Raw genomic sequence first — 21,223 nt, 5'->3', positions numbered from 1 at the left:
TTTGTCCTTTATTTTCTCTATGTGATATGTTCATGTTCACGTTGAAACCAAGGTTGGCATGCATAATCACTCATTATATTATTTCAGTTCAATACTAAAAAATAAACTTTAATTTTAGTCAATCTATGGATTATCTGAAGCTACCGCTGGTGCCTTTCAGTCATTGGAAGACGATGATGAATATAAATCTATCTCCACTGTTGGATATCTACATGATCACCTGGAAGCTAAAGTTATTGATGCGAATGGCAATATTGTACCAATCGGTGTTTCCGGTGAATTGTGTCTCAGGGGCTATTCAATGTTTCTGGAATATTATAACGATGAAGAAAAAACGAAGGAAGCCAAAAGTCTTGATGGGTGGCTTCGTACAGGGTTCGTAAAATTCCTCTCCTACATTTGTAAGCCAAAGTAACGCAAGTCATTCCGGTCGTGCCTTGATATTATACACTGTGGTAAAATCGTTTAACAGTACGTTTGACGGAAACATTTATCTATATGAACTGTAATTATAAAAAAAAACAATTCAAAAATATTTTGAAAATATTCTACATTAGTTCAAATAATTATGACAGTCTCATCATCAAACACCTTTCCCACATTCCAGAAATGAAGTTATGTGTTTTGACGTGCGTTTCATCGGCCAGGTTAGCATAATCAGCAAATGACTGGAACTGATTCCTCACAACTGAATTACAGTATTTTATATTTATATGAACATACCAGTTGCTTCTAAAACTGAGTTTGTTGAATGAATTTTTAATACTAATAATCGTGATAGCATGCTTTTCAATCCCAATTCCCGATTATTTTAATGATTACTTGTTATGATACCCAATAAATGCCATCATATTGATAACGTGAAATATTAAACAAAAAGTTAATTGCTGCTTGACGTGTGTATTGCCGTTGTATTGCCAATTGCATAAGCAAGAAATTTTCTGTGAAGATTCCTGCACTGACGCCTGTCAGATATAATCCAACACCGTTCGTGGTATTATCGTGGTATTATCCAGTGGAGTAGTTGTTTTCTGATAGGCGTCAGTCCATTCAACCTACTGTGAGGTATACCCCAAACAGGCTTGAACTTTTAAAGTTAATTTCTTTAGATTTGTTTAGTGCCTGTCTTCAAGCATAGCCCACTGACTAATAATGAAAAGAGTTATCTGCGCCGTTTGATTTGGCGAACGTACTTTCCATCGCGACTTCCACAGCTTTTTTGGTACATTTCAGACTTCTTCGTTATCATCGTCTTTGAGTGTACGAACAGTTTTGGAAGCTGATTCCATGTTAAATTTTTCGAAAATCCTGATCAATCAATTGGAATATTTTGGTTCATATGGAACGTAAACTTATCTTTCCCCATAAGCAAAAAAACATCGAAAGTCGGTTAGACTGGGTACAGTTGAAACAATGCAAATATCTCGTAAACGGTTAAGCGAGAAGTGAGGGGTGAGAGGGGAAAACGAAGCGGAAAGAAAGAAAAACAAACACTTAAGTTTTAAAGGCTGCACCTATATTGAATCCGTATTTCTCCCGACCCGATATGGGACGACCATCGGACGACATCGGAAGAAAAATAAACACTTAGGTTTTAAAGTAGGTGCCTTCATTGGAAAGGGTAGTCCGATACGACAATAAACGATCACTACCAATTACTGACCGACGAGTAGTAAAATCAAAAATGTTTGCTTTTAGTCCGATCTTTCATTCCGACGGAGTGGTAATAATGAATAAAAAAATTGATAAAGTTTTCAATAATTCTTGTGAGAGATGAGCCTCGCCTGTGGTACCAGCGGAACAAGGATTACCATAATAGTGATATGAAGCCTAAACTATGGGAAGTTATTGGGGACCAATTACTGGTAAAAGGGCTGATGCATGCTCTGAAGTTAGACTGGCCAGTTATGTCGTATTTTTTGCCTTCAAGAAGACGTTTCCATAGTCATATAATGGCAGTCCTTAAATTTATCCGGTAGTTTCTTATAAGTAGGAAAGTTTTGAAAAATTCCACTTCAGATTTATCTTTATTAAACCGATGCACCCATACCTTTTTCCTACGTCTCCTATTAAGGAGAACATTCTTGTCTTGTAAGCCACCACCAAAAAATCATCTTCAGAGTCACTCATAATTACCCCAAAACACATCTTTAACTTCAACCTATCGGGTCGAACTGAGTCCAGTGTAGGCAGTTACAACGGACTGCATCGGATCCCAGGGCGTCCGATGGTCGTCCCACATCGGGTCGGAAGAAATACGGATTCAATATAGGTGCAGCCTTAAACTGCGGTAGAACTCTGTATCAAACTATATTTGAATTGAATACACATTTGATACATTACACAAAAAAATAGTATATTCAATCAGTTTTCCATTCACGTATTTACGAATTTATAAGAACATTGCACAAAAATTTTGAGTAACTGAAAAGAATTTAATTTTTTCTGGAAATGAATTCAACAAATATTTTCTTGACAAGATATTGCATGCAAGTTTGATGTTTATCAGAAAAATTAAGTCCTTATCAGTTTTGGTTGAAATAACTGGAAGAAAATTTAAAAAATATTAAAAACATGTTTGGTTCAAATTGGTGAAGCAAACGTTTCGAAAAAATTGAAAAATAAAATGTATGAAATTGTGATAGCAGACAGCTAAACTTTGGTGGAGAAGTATAAAATTGAAAACTGAACAACTAAACTAAACCGAACAAAAATTTATTAGAAAAATGTCGAATTCGATAGGTCCAAAATATCACTGACAATTGAAAAAGGAATTCATATTCAGTTATTTAAAAAAAAACTAATTGAAACTATTTCGTATGATGTTGACTTTGATGCCAAGTTTGTATATATTTTTTCAATATCCCAACATCTACTTTGGGGGTGGAAAAAGATGGGTGGAGTGAGTAATTTTAAATCATGTATTTATCTGAAATTATTGAAAATACATTTTTGCAAGTGAATAAGACAAAGAAGAAAACTTATTTTGAAGAGTGGTTTGAAATGGTGTCTACAAATCTCTCATCACTTTCAGTGAGGAGAGTACATTTGAGACATGGCTATAAAAAAAACTGAATACTAAGTCTCAGTGAAACTCAAACTATTCTCTATGGAATCGAGTGAAAATGGGCAGGGCTCATATAAAATGTATCAAATTATTTTGTTAATAGATTATAATCTTCTTCATTTGGATCATCAATCACTATATACAATCAATTTGAGTATGGATATCAGAAAATACAGTATACTAGGAATAAACCATGTGAAAAGTTTATAATTCAATAATTGGCTCTATTAAAACAATTGAATCACTCATAGATTTTTGATAGCCAGTTGAGAAAGTCACTTTCGTCATAGCCATTTCGTCATTTCGAATTTTGACCATGTTTATCAGTTTTGGTACCATGGTACCATTGGCACTATATTCAAACCAGTGTCGCATTTTTTTGAATTTACTTTGTCGAACAATAATTTTTATTTTGCAATTAGTCCTCGTACAGTGATTCAAATTGTATGGTAGTTGTATTCAATTTGATAAGAATTCGTATTCCATACGTGTGAATATCTCATTTCCATTCATCATATGATTTGTGACCATTATTTCAAACTTTCAAATAGGTTATATATAGACAGATAAACATCTGGGACCTTTCGGTAGACCTAAAAAGAAAACAATATGTAATGAATCTTTTTGCCAGCATTTTCGACGAAAGCTTGGACGAGTAGCACTGCCGCCTTGACTTGCTACATATAACTTATTCATATTGCAACAAATTCACACAAAATATTAATTATTTGTACACATAAATCTTCCCCTTGAAACCCTCCATCCATTGAAGAGAATCGTTTGAATATCAGTTTAGTAGTTAGTAGAGGTGATAGCATCTCCATCTGGGAAGACGTTTGTTATTTTTAGTTCATTACAGTGGTTCAGTCTAGCACCGATGATGAGACAAGGTGGGTCGAAACAGCTATCTGATGTTGGATCACAAATCCATCGAGTTGCCTTACAATAAAAGCTACAGTAAAAGAAGATGACGAATCTCGTTAGGCACTCGATGTCTTAACTTGGTTTTGCAACGAACCGCCTTGGGGAGCCTCAATTCGGGAATTTAATCTTCTGTCGATTCCATAGATTGCGTCTTCGTAGGGGGAGATGACATCGCCTATACTTTCAAACTTGTTCTTTTTAGGATAGTTCAGTGGTTTAGCCTAGCACCACTGATGAGACCTAGTGGGTCGAAACAACGCTGTCTGGTATTGTATCACAAATCTATCAGTTTGGGAGTTTTTTTTTGAGTTTATTATGTTCACACAGTCAGTCGCGGTGGGGGTCTTGGTTTTATAATATGTAGTAATATTGATTATTACCCTCTACACAACTGAGACTTACTTTCAAGGCATATTGATGATTCATCAATCTTTCTTCATATAATAATTTGTTTTCTTTACAGTTTTACTTGGGAATGTGACCTTTCAATGCTTACCCTCTCTCTCTTCATGCTCATTTAGTTCCCCCAATTTACCTTTCTATCACTTCATCCGAACATGACTTTAATATCATGTATTGTTTTCAATACAAGGATACTTTCATATAACAGAACAATCAATATTTATATCTCTATTGGTATAATGAGTGGCTCGTGCCCAAAACAGTATATTGGCCAAACAGTATATTGGCCAAAATAATTTAAGAGAATAGAGCATAGACATGAGTTCAATCCTGAATACGACGTGTTACATTTAGCAGAGAAGAGTTTGAAACTCAATCTTCTAGAATGTTTAGAAATCAATAGACTCAGGAATTCGGATAATTTACTGAATGATCAATTAGAATTGAATAACTACCCGTTACTGAATATTTTTTCAAATATGGAAACTGGAACATAAGCTCAGGAATTTTAATTCATTACAAACTTAGGTAAAAGTAAAAATCAGGTACTTAAAAAGTAGGTACTTCAAATTGTAAAATTAGGTATGCCTATCAAGCATTAAATATGTAGAATATATTTAGTGAAGACATGCCCGTAGAAGCCATTGTATTGCGAAACACGTGTTGGGTTTTTGTAAAATTGTTTAGTAAAAATCTCACAATACAATGTTTTTTGAATACGTTTGATATAATGAGGTTTTCAATTTCTAGTGATCAGTTTATTTTTGACGAAAATAAATATGGAACGGTGGTCGGAAGATTGAAGGAGATGATAATTAGAGGAGGAGAGAATATTTATCCCAAAGAAATTGAAGATTATTTGAACACCCATCCAGATATTATTGAATCACATGTAAGTTCATCAATTATTCAAGTTTCAAACATCCACTGTTGATATTTATTATGCAGTGCTTTCATGAATTCACGCATAAATTCAATATGATGATAAACAGTTCAATATACATGAGACCTACCTTCGAGTAATGATGTCATCACATGTCTTTTCGAATGAAATACTTACTTGTTTTTTTATTTCCGCAGTCAAATTGCATCATAAGTTGAGTAAAACAGGGTGTACAATATTATGAAAAGTGTTTCACATATTCATTCGGGAAGTTATAAGTGAAAGTGATTTTAGCAAATAAATTCAGAAAGAATGATCGTTATAAACATTATGAAATGAAATTACGTCCTGTGAAATGACTGTATTTTCCATTAACTGTCACACAATGTATAACCAACATTTATTCTCTCAAAAATAAAGTCGAATCAATACATACGAAATATTGCAACTTGACTAATTCTACAAAAAAATTTTAAATAATCATTTGTAAATATGAGTTCTAACTCAACCACTGATTAATATTTTTTACCACAATTCATTCAGATTGTTGGGGATCAACACACGACCAAACTTTTATAGAATCACTTGGTAACCACTAACAATACTTCGTGGAAAATAAAAATTGATTTTCAGTTTTGAAGTAAGTTCGATGACTATATCGGAAAGAGACATTGTAATTGGAGATGTTTCACCAGAGGTGAGTCTTACATATGTTTCTCGCTCTTGCATCATCAGGTCCACACTGATATCAATGGAGTCATCAGCTAGAGCTCACTCGTCATTGCTTGCTCGTGATTTTTTGGCCAAAAACAACACTTTAATCATGCCTCAGCCACCGTATTCACCAGATTTGCTCCCTTGCGATTTTCTCCGTTCTCAAGATTGAAAAGACATCTGCAAGCTTATTTGCATAAATGTGAGGTAACTTGCATAATTGAATGTTCATCATGTTATTATCCAGGAAAGGAATTGTTTTGCGACAGGAATTCATCAGATCCCAATATGTAGAAACATTGGGAGAGGTGGTGAATGTTTCGAAATTCAATGTCTAAATATTAATTTTCACAATAACACCATGAGATTTTGTTGAAACAAGAATGTCAGTATCGAAAAGATATGGGAGCTGCAGTAGGTGTGATATGGAGTATAGTATCTCTCGAAGAGGAAATACTTCTGTAAAGATTCCTGCACTGACACCTGTTGGATATAATCCAACGCCCTTCGTGGTATTAGCCAGGGGAATAATTGTTTTCTGATGGGTGTCAGTTCATCAACCTACATTGTAGGCGAGTCGAGACTGACCTGAACAAATTGCTCATTTAGTTAATTTGGTTGCAGAGTTGTTCGGGAATTTCTTGAAGCAAAAGAACTGACCATTCAGACTGACCTGTGTATTCATCAGAAGTGATTTCCTCAGAAAATTTGTCAAATTTATTTAAAACAGGATTTAAAGGGGTATCGGAGAAATATGAGAACGAACCTGAAACAATCTTGACAATTTGATCATAAGCATGAATTGAAGCTTGCATAATGGTGAAACGAAGCAACATTAGATATCAAACTGAACGAAACACATGTTTTTCTGAATAAAATTTCAAAGAAAAAAGGAACTCATTTTCTGGTATTCTGTGGATACATGATGAAATGAAATAATGTACATCTGATAATTTCTCATGAGTTTATTTCAAATGATCTTTATGACATTATGACCCTTTTAGTTCTCACCTGCAAACCTATATATGAACTTTGAATAGAACCACATATTCAAGTGAGTTGAAAAAAATCAAAATTGTCATTTCAACAGTAGAAAAAGCTTCTTAAACTCATTCAATCCCGTTTGAATGTGGTTGACAATATTTCTAGAAATGGTATTGACAGATCCAACATATATGAATGAAATGAAAATTAATCAAATTTTAAAATTATTCGGACTAAAAATAATCGGATTGTTATATTTGGTTGATTTACTGAAAAACGTTTATTCTTTTTTTTTACATTACTTCTATTTGAATTAACGCAACGGAATATATACTTCGTTTCGATTAATATTAGTATTTTCAATAATTTTTAACCTTTAATTCATTTCTATTAAATTTCCCAACTTATTAAATTCACACGATCCTCATTTGTAATTAAAATCTTATATTTATCTTATACTTTCATGTGAAATGAATTATTTTCAGGTTGTCGGACTACCACACAAAAGATTAGGAGAAGAAGTATGCGCTTGTTTGAGAACAAAAAACGGACGTCATTTCACTGTTGAAGAAATTAAAGCATACTGCCAAGGAACAATAGCTAATTTCAAAATCCCAAGTGTCCTCAAAATATTAGATTCATTTCCAAAGACAACTTCAGGAAAAATTCAGAAAAACAAGCTGGTTCGGTTATTATTGAATGAAGAGAGTATTCTGTGACATTGACTGCTTTACCGACTACGGGTAACTTGTGTGAACATGTGCCAGTTTTAATGACTCATTATAATGCCATCTGTGGAAATTACGAAAGTGATGAATACACGGAATACCAAATGCTCTATCAAAGAGGATATTTTAACGATTACAGCGTTCAGAAATGTGTTTTGGACTATTTGACTCTCACCGGTATGGTTTGGCCAATTTTAAAGAAACGCAACACCACAAACGTACAGATGCAACAGCAGAAGCCAGCTGCAGATCAGTGATTTCGGTTAGAAAAATAAAATGAATAACACTATCATGCAGCTATATCTACCTGCGTTAAATATGTCAAGCTGGCTTTTAATGATAACTAACACTTACATCATAGTTATGATGTAAGTGTCTGTGGTTTTCTTTCCAAGTGCTGCGTCTAGTAAGATTTTCTCTTTGATTTTATATCAACACTTTCGTTTTTGTATAAGAATCACTCTAAAATTCAAGGAAAAGTCGCATTTTTTTTTATGATCTCCTTCTCCTACAATCTGAAAAATTATAAAGTTTTAAAGAAATCTATGCAACGGTGACAGTTTGCATTTTTGAGTGCATTTTATGTGAATACTTTTTTTGTTTCATATGAAATCTTGGTTTTTGCAGATATTCATCCATTAGACTTTCCAAATGTAACTTTCCCATGAAAACATAAGCTATATATATATTTTATATTTAATCTACATTGAAACTCAATAACCTTTCTGCATTATATACAGATACAAATGAATATGATGCTAGAAGAATATTTCATAATAACCTTTTATTTTATTGACTGTATTTCGTGAATAACTACTGTAATAATACACTTAAATTCAACTAGAATCGAACATTGAATGTTTGTTGAACAAATATGTGACTGATATATTCAGATAATCAAGTGGAATAGAATAAAATTAAGTTATAGATTTAATAAATCACTTTTTTTTAAGTTATATATTAGTGAAATAAAGAAATATATAGGTGAACATTTATTTATTTGTTGAACGAACGATGTGGAACCAAAAGAAATGGATCATACGTATGTCTCAGTGAGTTGAAATAAGTTGGAACTATATGACAAACTCATTTATTATTAATTTCAGAAAAAAAGTTATTCCTCATTGTCTAGAACCTAAAATGGAACCGTTCGGTTATCAAATTCTTTCAGATATAGGTACCTGTACAAGGGTTAATAAAATTATGATTTTACTCTAAAGTGAAGTACCTTTATTTTGGACAATATACAATATTGTTATACGAAAAGGATTATTGCAATGATTTACTTTTTTTCATCTCCACAATAACAACAAAAATTTAGTTTTTGAAAGTTTTGTGCATGTGGGATGTAGAATACATTAAATAAAAGGAGTGATATCATGTTTTCATTATTCCCAAGAGATAAAAGTGCATTATTTAAATTAACACGATTGAAATTAATACATAAAGAACCTGATTTCACAACGTAAATCAATGCAATTTCATATTTGAAAGAAATTTTCGTTTCTGATAACTTTTTGGATTTTGGCAATAAATATGATACTCATTTTTGACCGTAAGACGTTGATAATAATCGATGGTTTCAGTCGTGCAGATTTCTTTAGGGGAAATTACTTTTCTTCTAAAATCAATAATTTAAGTTGAAAATGATCGAGACCTTCTGTATGAACCAAAAAGTGGCAGAACATAGAACAAAATAATTTTTTATGATTTTTATAGTTTGATATTGTGAACATCCAATAGAACATATTTCATTTGGTAAATTTTGAAAAAATAAACAAACTTTCAAACACAATAATCTGTAATAACTGCCATTGCGATAATTATCCCCTAGGGGAGATTGGAGTAAAGTAACCACTCTGAAGGAAAACTTCGCCAGTGAACTTAATAAAAAAAAAATCACTTACCTAATGTATATTCAACGTATGTGCAGTTTGGTAGAGAATCAGTAGTCGTCATCAAATCAACTGTAACTTGAATAATATCACTGAATTTTTTAATTTTTTGTTTCAACTTACTATGAGGTGAAGTTGCCTGGAATGGAAAAAAAATAGGTTATTTTTATTTGTTAAATAGAAAAATAAAATAACTATAGAGGCATCAAGATCCTTTGTATACGGGGTCGAGACATTTAATTGCATAAGCTGTGGCAGTTGTAATAACTGCCATTGCGATAATTAATGAAAAATATAATTTTATTCATAAAGATCGGGGTCGGTCACTCGGTTTTTCGTTATCAATACTTTTTCAACAGAGTAAGCATTGCATTTAAGTTATGATTGTTGAACCTTGACGGCATGATTATCTTTCCTTCGAACTAAACATAACAAACATATCCTGTTGATAAGTAATAATACTGGGAACGTGAAAAATGCAAGCTAAGAGTTTGCATTTCAGCCCCGTGGACAGGAAGTTCGGCCATATCTGAATAGGTGGGTCCGAAAATTTATTTGAAATAAAAACTGACCAATAACTTCAATGAAAAGAAGATTTGTCTTGAGTAGGAAGGGTTATGGAAAAATTTGGGAATATTAAACAAAGACCAGACCAATCAGGGGACAGTAGTGTAATAATAGGAGCTTTCTAGTTCCTTAAATGCTCCTTTCTCATTCATTCATCTTCTGAAATGAATTTTAGCAGCACTGTCACCAGATGCAGATTTCTCCGCATCAAATTCAGAATGTTAAGGCAGGTTCGAAAAGAAAGCTTTAGGGTTCGTGCCGATCGCATGAAGGCCGGCCTTTTGGAAACCTAACTACACCGTGTACCTTTTTGAGATGGTTTTCCTTCTAGGTTCCACTCCAGAACGAGGCAGGAGACTAATACTTAAGGTTAAAGGCCTTTTAACTATCCTGAAATGGTGCGGGACTCACTCAAGTAGTGAGTCATTATAAACAACAAGAAGCTTCAGATTAGGCTTATATTACAAAAGAAATAACTGTGGAAAAAAAATATAACACGAAAATCCAACAAAACAATAAAAAAAAATCGAAAAGTACGATCAAAATTTTACAAGAAAGCCCGTCTTGAATAGCTGATTGTCAAACAAATATTATCTCTTTAACAACTTGTGAAATGTTATATTCCTCACATAAGGTAGAATTTCAACTTACATGAAAACAATTACTCTATTCGAGTTTTGCAGAAATTCTGAAGTTATTATTTGAAATTGCCTGGCTTCAAACCCGTGCGTACTAATCGCTATCACACATATGAAAGGGGTGTAGTGTAATTTGTTGCCCTTTTTATATTGTCCTTAAGACGCAACAACAATAAGACAAATATTTCAAAATTGAAATGGCAATTATTACAAAATTAAAATGGCATCCTCTCTCTCTTTATACCGACATGGGGGTTAGTAAAAAATCCAAATCGACTCACGATACTAGGCTGGGTTCTGATCTCCCTCTTTGGTCCGGTATCCGTCTAAAATACACAACCGTTGCTACCAAACGCAACAACAGAGTTAACTCACTACCCGCAAATTTACCAGAATTCCACTATCGAGTGAAAGAAAATCCTTTTTCGGAAAACACCTTTTATCGCGACCCTCTTCCGCAACTGACTTTCGCAACTCCCTTTCGCGACTCTCCCAAATTAACTATCGATCGCAAAGGAATCTTTTCGCAACTGACTTTTCAACTGACTTTCGTAAATTCTCTAAAGAAATTCACTTTCGCAACCTATTTCACGTAACTTTCTTTCGCAACTCCCCAACTGACCGATTGCCACCGTGCCCTTGTACCGTGCCCTGATTGGTCTACTCTTTGTTTAATATTCCCGAATTTTTCCATAACCCTTCCTACTCAAGACAAATCTTCTTTTCATTGAAGTTATTGGTCAGTTTTTATTTTAAATAAATTTTCGGACCCACCTATTCAGATATGGCCAAACTTCCTGTCCACGGAGCTGAAATGCAAACTCTCAGCTTGCATTTTTCACGTTCCCAGTATTATTACTTATCAACAGGATATGTTTGTTATGTCTAGTTCGAAGGAAAGATAATCATGCCGTCAAGGTTCAACAATCATAACTAAATTCAACGCTTACTCTATTGAAAAAGTATTGATAACGAAAAACCGAGTGACCGACCCCGATCTTTATGAATAAAATTATATTTTCCGTTAATTATCGCAATGGCAGTTATTACAACTGCCACAACTTATGCAATCAGATGTCTCGACCCCGTATACAAAGGATCTTGATGCCTCTATAGTTATTTTATTTTTCTATTCAACAAATGAAAACAACCTATTTTTTTCCATTCCAGACAACTTCACCTCATAGTAAGTTGAAACAAAAATTAAAAAAATTCAATGATATTATTCAAGTTAGACTTGATTTGATGACGACTACTGATTCTCTACCAAACTGCACATACGTTGAATATACATTAGGTAAGTGATTTTTTTATTAGGTTCACTAGCGAAGTTTTCCTTCAGAGTGGTTACTTTACTCCAATCTCCCCTAGGGGTGAATTCTACTAGAAAATGTATCGTACAGATTAAATAAATGCTAGGAGATGTTGTTCGCCATCCTCATAAAATGAAACAAGTTATTTTCATATTTTGGAGCACTTGTGGTATTACCTCGAAATATTCATTAGTTTCCCCCACAAATGAATTCGAAGAACCTAACCGAGGAGTCTCTTCGTCCTATCTAGTTAGTTTAAAACATGTGCTTCAAATATTTATTCAAATTTTGTAAGTGATATGAAAGAGCACTGTCGTATTGAAACGTAATTTTTTTTTTTTCAATGTATGCAGGACCCCCCCAATCGACCTTTTGTAATCCAAAACAAATATTTTTGAGAAAACATTTATTAGTTTTCTACTTCTTGATCAATACAAATGATGTAAGAAATTACCGAAGAAAGAAAAATCAACCCCAACTGAAAAATATTCTTTTTTCAATTGAACACAAACATCTTTCTTTAATCCATTATAGCAGTCGCAGAAGTTAACGTTAAACTTTAGGTATCAGCCAAGTGTGTTATCTAAAGTCATTCATGATAGTTAATCTGAGTTAAATATTGTGTATTCAAATACACTAACTAGATTACTGAAAATCCAGAGGCGTAACGTTGGTGGCTGTAGTACCGAAGAAGTGGGGCTGGAATCATAGATATCAACAATTTGTGGACAATGCATTGTCGATATTGAATGAAGTCGCTCCAAAAAAAATATCTTTCGACATTATAAGGAATTATAGAATGAGAAGGTGAGGCAAGCTACAAAAGAAAGGGATATGAGTTACAAACAGTATACAATCAATAAAACAACGGATAACTGTGAGAAGTATAAACAAAAAATGAATATAGTGAAAACAATCAGACAGGAAAACAAGAACTATTCAGAGACAAAGATTGAATCAAATAAAAACAATTCTACTGAAATGTGGAATACACTGAAGACATTATTACCGAATAATAACAAAGAATACAATCTTACAACTTTTGATTTGGGCAATGGTGAAATAATTTCTGATAGGACTTTGATACCAAATGGCCTGAGCACATTTTATATCAAAAGTATAATAAATATAACTGATGCAATTGACAACAAATTTTCTCATAGTTTTTCTATAAATGAAAGAATAACTGATTATAAATTGTCCAACTTTGGTCTTATCAATATGGTAGATCTAGAAAGAATTGTTGGTTCGTTGAAAAATAAAAGTAGTCCCGATCAAATTTGTATAGAACTTCTGAAGAAGTGTTTCAGTGCCATTTGTATTCCATTGTTGAACGTTATCAACAATTCTTTAGAGAAAGGTGAAGTACCAACTGAACTAAAATTATCCACTATTATACCTATACCAAAACGACCTAATACAAACCAAGCTATTCAATTGAGATCAATAAACATGAGTAATGCTACAGCTAAAGTATTGGAAAGGGCTGTATATGAACAGATAGTGGATTATTTGGAGAGTAATAGGGTTCTTTGTAAGTATCAATCGGGTTTTCGGAGCAAACATAGTTGAGAAACTGCGTTACAATGTGTTTTAACAGATAACATAGTTGTGAAACTGCGTTACAATATGTTTCAACAGATTGGAAGAAAGGTGCGGAAATGGATCAGTATACTATTGCAGTATTTCTTGACCTTCAAAAGGCAGATTGATTAGAAAGATTGAAAGCGTAGCTATTAATGGAATAGCACTAAACTGGATCATTTATTCGGATAAAATGCAGCTATATTAGTAAATATAGGTGTACCCCAAGGGTCTATTTTGGGACCATTGCTATTCCTCATATATTTAAATAACATTGTAACCATAGCAGAATAATGTAGAAATCACTTATTTGCCGACGATACCCTACTGTACTTTAGTAGAACAGGTACATTAGTGTGTTGATACTATAAACGCTAGTCTTGGAACTTAAATAAAACGAAATGAATGTTATTAGGGAAACATAGAGATCATAATAATGAAAACCTACTTCTACGATTGAATGACAGTAATATAGAGAAGGTAAACAAATTCGTGTACTTGGGTGTAACTATTGACAGCAACTTGAAATTCAAGGAACATGTTAATCAAGTTATCAAAACAATAGCTTACAAAATCAACTATTTGGGAAGATGTTCACCATATATGAGCCAGTGGTCTAAATTATTAGTCTACAACTCCACAATCCTTCCACGTTTGAATTATTGTTCTACCATTCTGTTTTTCTCAATCAAAATTAAATAAACATACTACAAAAGATGCAGAATCGTGCTATGCGAATAATCTTACAATGTTCAAGGATAACACCTATAGCAAATATGTTGCAAACCCTTCAATGGCTACCAGTGAAAAAACTCTTCGAGTACCGAACACTAATGTTTATTTTTAAAATCAAAATTGGACATTCACCTGTATATCTACAGAATAAATCAACTTATGTGGCTGAAATACATGGGCATAATACTAGAAACAGAAGCAATATAAAAGTTGAAAAATATGAAAAAAATAGTACACATAATTCTTTATTTTATAAAGGAGTAGATTGTTTTAATGGCCTGCCATAAGAAATTAAAGATACTGGTTCGATAAATATATTCGAAAGACGATTGAAGGATTTCATAATGAAAATATAGTATATTCCTATGCATGACTTTCTTATGTAACTTTTTATTTATACATATCTATTTTTATTCAGAATGTTTGTATTTTTTCTTGTTGATATTATTTTATTTATAATGTGACAATGAGTTTACTATTGTAAATGAATTAGTTCCTCAACTAAATAAAGAGATATATAATGATTGAATGGTAAGCGTCAGTGACCTTTTACACTAGTAAAGAACGAAAAAATTTGATGAGACTACAGTAGTAAAAACTATGGAACAAATGAAAACAAATGAAAAATGAAAACATGTGTCGTCTTTATTGTCTTCTAATACATTTAAAGCAAATTAATCATGTACAGTTCATTTATTATATGAAGATAAAAGGCGAAGTTCAATTTACATGATGAAAAGTCATCATTCAATTGCATTGCATTCAATTGCGATATAAAATCGAGTCTGTGACAGGAAAACAAATGGAGTGTCGGTCACCCCACGAATTGGGGTGAATGATCATTGAGTTGGGGCTTCGTGAGATGGGGCACGATCATCGCAACTTAGGGAAATAATAATAATAATAATTTCGCATTTATTGTTTCCAGTCATAATGCCAAATACTACAGAGTTATAGAGTAAGTAACAAAGAACAAAGTTCAATTCCCGTTATAGGAAATCACTAACTTTCACTCAACCCTGATATACCTATGTATTGTTTTTCGAAAATATTTCAATTCATTCTGCTCCCATAGATAATACATATTTAATTTGACATTAACGAGGCATACTTGTTCAAAAAATGAGGAAAAACAAGAGTTCACCTCTGAGATGCATTAATATGTTTTTGTAGGAGGCTTAAAATGCTTCAAATTTGAGTTTATTAATTTCTTGCGGAACTATGTTGTAGAGAAATGTTGATAAACCTGATTTTTCGGTGCAAATAGAGTTTCTTAGTAACCGTATGATTTTATGAAACAGCCCCATGGAATGAAATACGCTCCTATTATCCATATTAAGCCACCCAATTTCTTAGAGTTTATGTGTCTTCTTCTGTCACCAAATATTGATCGCATACAAAAATTCTGAACTTTCTGGATTTCTCTCCTTTATTTTAAAGTGAGATCAGACCCATATGTAGTAACTGCACAATTGAATATGAGCAATATTGAGGACTCACATAATGTTTTCCAAACATCGAAAGGGGGAAATTGTTTGTTGCCATAGATACATTCGATTGGGAAGTAGACACGTTGTGAAAGTGTATTCTCTGACCCCAGAAACGTAATTCAGTATCTACCAAAACACCTGAATTCCTTGCTTCATTAACTGAAATAAGAAGTTCATTATCGAATGTAACTTTTATCGCTTCCGATACTATTTGCCGGTTAGTTTTCGATCCAAAAAGTATGATATTCGACTTTTTTTTGCATTGATAATGAGGCAATAATCAGTAGCAGGTTTAATAAAGACTTCGAGGGCTTGATTGATCAATTTACAAGCAGCTTCCCTGTCCTGAATCGGAAAGCGTAAACACAATTGATATCTGGATAAAAATGTAATTTATAGCTGACAGGAGGATTCGTGAAATGAGAAGTATAAACGTGAAATGAAAGAGGCCAAGAATGAAACCTTAGGACATTCCAGATTTCAGATAGCAACTTTCAGAAAACACACTTTCTGTTTCCTGTACTGAAGATGAGCAGTCATTAGTAACAAGGCATTATCTGCAAAACCTACATTCTTCACCCTATTTATTATTTATATTGAAACATTTATTATTGATATTCATAATTTGAGATCTTCAGTGATATATTGCAATAACTAGCTAAGATTCTTGAGATTACTAGTGTATTGAAGCCACATTTGAAATTTTTTCATGTATATTTTGATTACATATTTTTTATAAATATTTCAGAATCCAACAATCATCACAGGGGTCACAAAATAGTATAATTGATGTTTCACATCTGCCAGGCGTCCCATGACGGCAGTCGGCGGATTACTAATATTCATGTGTGAGAACATTTTTCTTGTCACCGAATATATCGTCATAAAAGGTTTTATTAATTTCCTACCAACAGAATATACAGGCACGCCACTTCAGCAATACATGTAATTTCAATTGAAAGAGGATCACTGATAAGGAACGATATCAACGAATAGTCATCTGCTTCAGTGTTTTTGTTATGAAAACAGCAAAAGAACTATATAACCTCATAAAGAAGAGCATTTAAGTTCTCAGTTCAGAATAAAATGTTCAGGCTCACGAGTATTAGAAAAATAGTAAAGATCGAAAAGGAAACCATATGGTGAGTGTAATAAGTAGTTTATGGTTTTTTGATAAAAACTTATAAATAAGAATTGTAGAATACTCAATGGAGAACAATAAATAAACACTCGTCACTTTACTGACTATACCGCTTTATTCGGTTATCTGTACAGAACTGAGCTTGAGCTCTCTCTGCTCTCCATAGTTAAGTAACAACCTTATTCATCACTCGGGATGACTTCATTAATCGATACAGTAAATCCTAATGCTATGCATACACTACATCCCTTCCTTTTTATATAATTTTTCATTATTGAATTCATCTGATCCTTACCTACAAGTAAAATAAATAGATACCTATAAATATATATATATATATATATATATATATATATATATATATATATATATATATATATATATATATATATATATATATATATATATATATATATATATATATATATATATATATATTTATATACAAAAAGGTAGTCTTTTTGCTGACTAGTCAGAAAATAAGTGAAACAATATTTGGGTATGCAGCAGACCAAAAATTAGTGTAACTCTCACTCTAGCTTTAAAGTGTAATGGAATCTAAACATGCAATGTCTACAGCCAGACATTGCCCAAAATCATTTGGCAACAGGGTTAAGGTTTTATGTCACAGATCAAAAAAAAATTGTTGATGTCGAATGTCAATTCGTTTTTGAGCCCCGTAATTGGCTGATACAGCGCATGCTGGATTGGATTACATGTCATATGTTTTTTTGAATCATGTACGTGGTTTCTAATATAATGCTTGTCTGTAACGTCCTGAGTTTCACCATAATAATTTTTCATGTATGTTACGTCCATATTTCATTCAACCTGCCATATAACCTCACATACACTGTAAGTTGTTCTGACTCATTATTTTATAAATATGACTGTCTTTTATCCTTATTGTAGCATCCCTGATGATGATAATAAAGATTGTCGAAAGCTTGGAATCTGTCTTATAAGAGTACACTAATTTTTGGCCAAATATTGTTTCAATTATATATATATTATATATATATATATATATATATATATATATATATATATAATTTCATATAATATCATTTCTAGAAACATGTGGATTCGTTTTCCGATGGCATGTCAGGTTAGCTTCCAAATTTCTGCTACCGCAGTTGTCGGTTGATTGGTTAAACCACCAACACTGACATAAAAACTTGGCAAGTTGACTTGGGTGTCACACCAATAGGTGTTTCCACTTATGTTTTGCTTGCGTTTACGCAGCTATTTTTATCAAGTACTTTCTTGGTTTTTCTCATTTTGTCTTCAATCGAGGACCGCTTGCCCGGTACTGACGATGTCCAATAGGCTGAAACAGCTGTCTACCGTATATATCTATCTATATGTATATATACAATATATAGTATAAAACAGACAAGAGACAAGGTGTTATACGTGAAGAATAATATACTTAATGATAATAATAGATTAATCCAGCCCGCCCTCTGGAAGTGGCGGACTCCAGAGACAGGACCTGACTGGGATATTACTGATGAGAAAAAAAAAATTAATTTTACAATAACAGGAAGAAAAGTACAATTGTAATAACGTTCATGATGATGAACATTCAGAATCGAAGTTCTTAGATAGTATGATGAGGAGTTTCAGGATTATCCAATTTATTTTCCGATAGTGATTCATACTTGTTTTTTGAAATGCTCCATTCGTCTCCAATTTTTTTTAGATTTATAACATTTCATATGTATTCTTGTCCTGTAGTATCATTTCTAACCTGAACATCACTATCATTCTTTGAAACAACCACATGCGGTGTACCATCAACATTTGGAGTCAGTTTATTGCCCTTGACCATATTCTGAATATAAATTTTGTCCCTTTCTGTGGCTCTTCTTTTCTTGTCACTATAGTTTTTTCCTTCCTCTTTTCTGATTTTGTCCCTGTCTCGTCATGATTGACAGAATGGAGAGTTAACAGACTAGGAATTTTATCCCTAAACTGCCTTTGATAGAAAAGTTCGGATGGAGTTTTACATGAAGTAGAGTGGGGAGTGCTGTAATACATAATCATGTAATCTCTCAGCTCTTCTTTCCAGTCTTCTTTTGTTATTTCGCTTATCTTAAGTCTTTTTAGAATGTCCCTGTTTTGTCTTTCAACCTCCCCATTTTGTTGAGGCCAGTAAGGTATTGAATGAAAAAGGGTGATTCCATTTTCTTTGCAAAAATCAGTCAATTCTTTTGATGTCAACTGTTTGTCGTTATCTGAAGTTATCGATACTGGAAAACCTAGTCTTGAAAATAATTCGTGTAATACCAATATAGTACTGGCTGCAGTGATATTTCGCATTATTTTGTAACGACTGAAGTAGTCAATTATTACGAATAAGTAATCTCCACTAGGTAAAAGCCCCAAGTAGTCTATTGCTACATCAATCCATGCTGATGTCGGAAGTTCCCTGCGTTTCATTGGATCTGGGTGGTTTGGAGCCGACACCAATGTACACCCCCTGCACTTTCTTACTAAGTTTTCAGCGTCATAATCGATTTCTGGCCACCAAACCTTTGTCCTGAGCCTATTTTTTATCGCAACTATACTTGGATGGCCTTCATGTGCGGCTCGTAGAACTGTTTTCCTGAGTTCTGTCGGAATTACTATTTTATTTCCTCGAAAAAGTATGTTTTTATAAAAACATAACTCTGGTAAAAATAATTTGAAGTTTGTTGTGGTAGCGTCCCAGATGTTTTGAAATATTCCTGTTTTCACCCTCTGAATTTCTTCGTCTCTCGAAGATGCGTCGTCAATCACCGCTCTCGGTCTCGCATACTCGACTAATTGATAAATATAATGTTCATCACTATTCGAAGTATTCTGTGATAAATTGTTGCAAAGTCTAGACAAAGAATCCGCGATGTTACTTTTTCCTGGCCTATAAACTATTCTAAAATCAAATGATTGAAGACGAAGTACCCAACGTTCAATTCTTGCACATGGCTTCGATCTTTTCCCAAATATAACGCCAGAGGCTTATGATCCGTTATCAGCTCAATCTTTTTTCCATAAAGATACATTTCAAAATGTTCTACAGACCAAACCAGCAAGGGCTTCTTTTTCTGTTTGGCAGTAGCGTTTCTCGCAGTCGGTCAGGCTTTTATTTCCGTATGCGATAACTCGAGGCTCGAAATTCTGAAGCTGTATCAAAATGGCACCTAAACCGACCGGACTGGCATCAGCGATCACCTGCGTCCTATCTTTTGGATCATAGTATCCTAATGTCTTGATATCTTGTAAACTATATTTCAATTTTGAGAATGCCTGGTTTTGTACTCGTCCCCAGTACTTTTCTATATTTGCATGTTTACCAAGCTTACAATGAAGTATTTTTCTTATGGGTTCCGTAAGCGTAGCAAGGTTGGCAATCCATTTTCATACAAAGTTTAGCAGACCCAAGAAGCTTTAGATTTCATCGATTGTTCGTGGTTCTCGAAAATTCTCTATAACTTTGACATGAATTTCTAGACGTCTGATTCCTCGTGCTGAGAGATGGTGTCCTAGAAATTCAATTTGATCTATTTTATATATACATTTATTTTCGTTGAGTAAAATATCGTTGTCCTTCAACACCTTCAGTGTCCTTTTCACTCGTTCATTATGTTCAGAATAATATTTCCCATAAATGAGTATATCGTCGATAAAGTTTACTGTTCCCTCACATGTTTTTCCAAAATCCTTACCAGTATTTTCTGGAATATTTCCGGTGCGCAAAATATTTCGAACTTGAGTCTTTTGTACCTAATAAGGCCTTTATTGGTGATAAATGTTGTGATATATCTGGATGTTTCCGATATTTCAAGCTGGAGAAATGCCTTCTTGATGTCTAGCCTGGTGAACGATGTTGCTTCTCTGAAATGTGGCAGTAAGGTATCCATTGTTGGTGGAGGATGATTTTCTCGTAGGGTAGCTTCATTTGCCCGCCTCATATCTATATTGGCGAAATCCATTTAGCCGGTTCAGTCACTGCCTCTATGATGTCTGAATCTGTCAGTTCCTGAAGTTTCTCCTCTACTTTGGATTCTAAGGGAATCGGTATCCTTCGATATGACTGACATACCGGTTTCACTGTATGATCAATTGGAACATCAACTACAACATTTTTAAATTTTGGAAATTGTCCAATAGCGT

General features: G+C 33.4%; 2 protein-coding genes across 2 annotated transcripts in view; both read left to right on the top strand.

Moving 5' to 3' along the window:
• LOC111511837 (medium-chain acyl-CoA ligase ACSF2, mitochondrial) overlaps positions 1–8,691 on the top strand; it is a 58,491-nt gene extending 49,800 nt beyond the window's left edge. The window contains 3 exon segments of the mRNA XM_074173215.1: positions 119–375; positions 5,144–5,285; positions 7,460–8,691. Of these exon segments, the coding sequence (XP_074029316.1) occupies positions 119–375; positions 5,144–5,285; positions 7,460–7,693 (633 nt within the window). The 3' untranslated portion in view covers positions 7,694–8,691.
• An 8,219-nt stretch (positions 8,692–16,910) lies between these two features.
• Positions 16,911–21,223, top strand: part of LOC111511838 (medium-chain acyl-CoA ligase ACSF2, mitochondrial) — a 47,404-nt gene continuing 43,091 nt past the window's right edge. Inside the window, exon 1 of the mRNA XM_074173212.1 lies at positions 16,911–17,066. Coding sequence (XP_074029313.1) covers positions 17,011–17,066 — 56 coding nt within the window. The 5' untranslated portion in view covers positions 16,911–17,010. The remainder of the gene's footprint in view (positions 17,067–21,223) is intronic.

The sequence above is a fragment of the Leptinotarsa decemlineata genome, unplaced genomic scaffold (assembly GCF_025532065.1).
Source record: "Leptinotarsa decemlineata unplaced genomic scaffold, Ldec_3_MD MMD2_tig00000218_RagTag_RagTag, whole genome shotgun sequence".
Classification (NCBI taxonomy): Eukaryota; Metazoa; Arthropoda; class Insecta; order Coleoptera; family Chrysomelidae; genus Leptinotarsa; species Leptinotarsa decemlineata.
The sequence above is the reverse complement of the archived record's forward strand: the minus strand, read 5'-3'. Positions and strand labels throughout refer to the sequence as shown.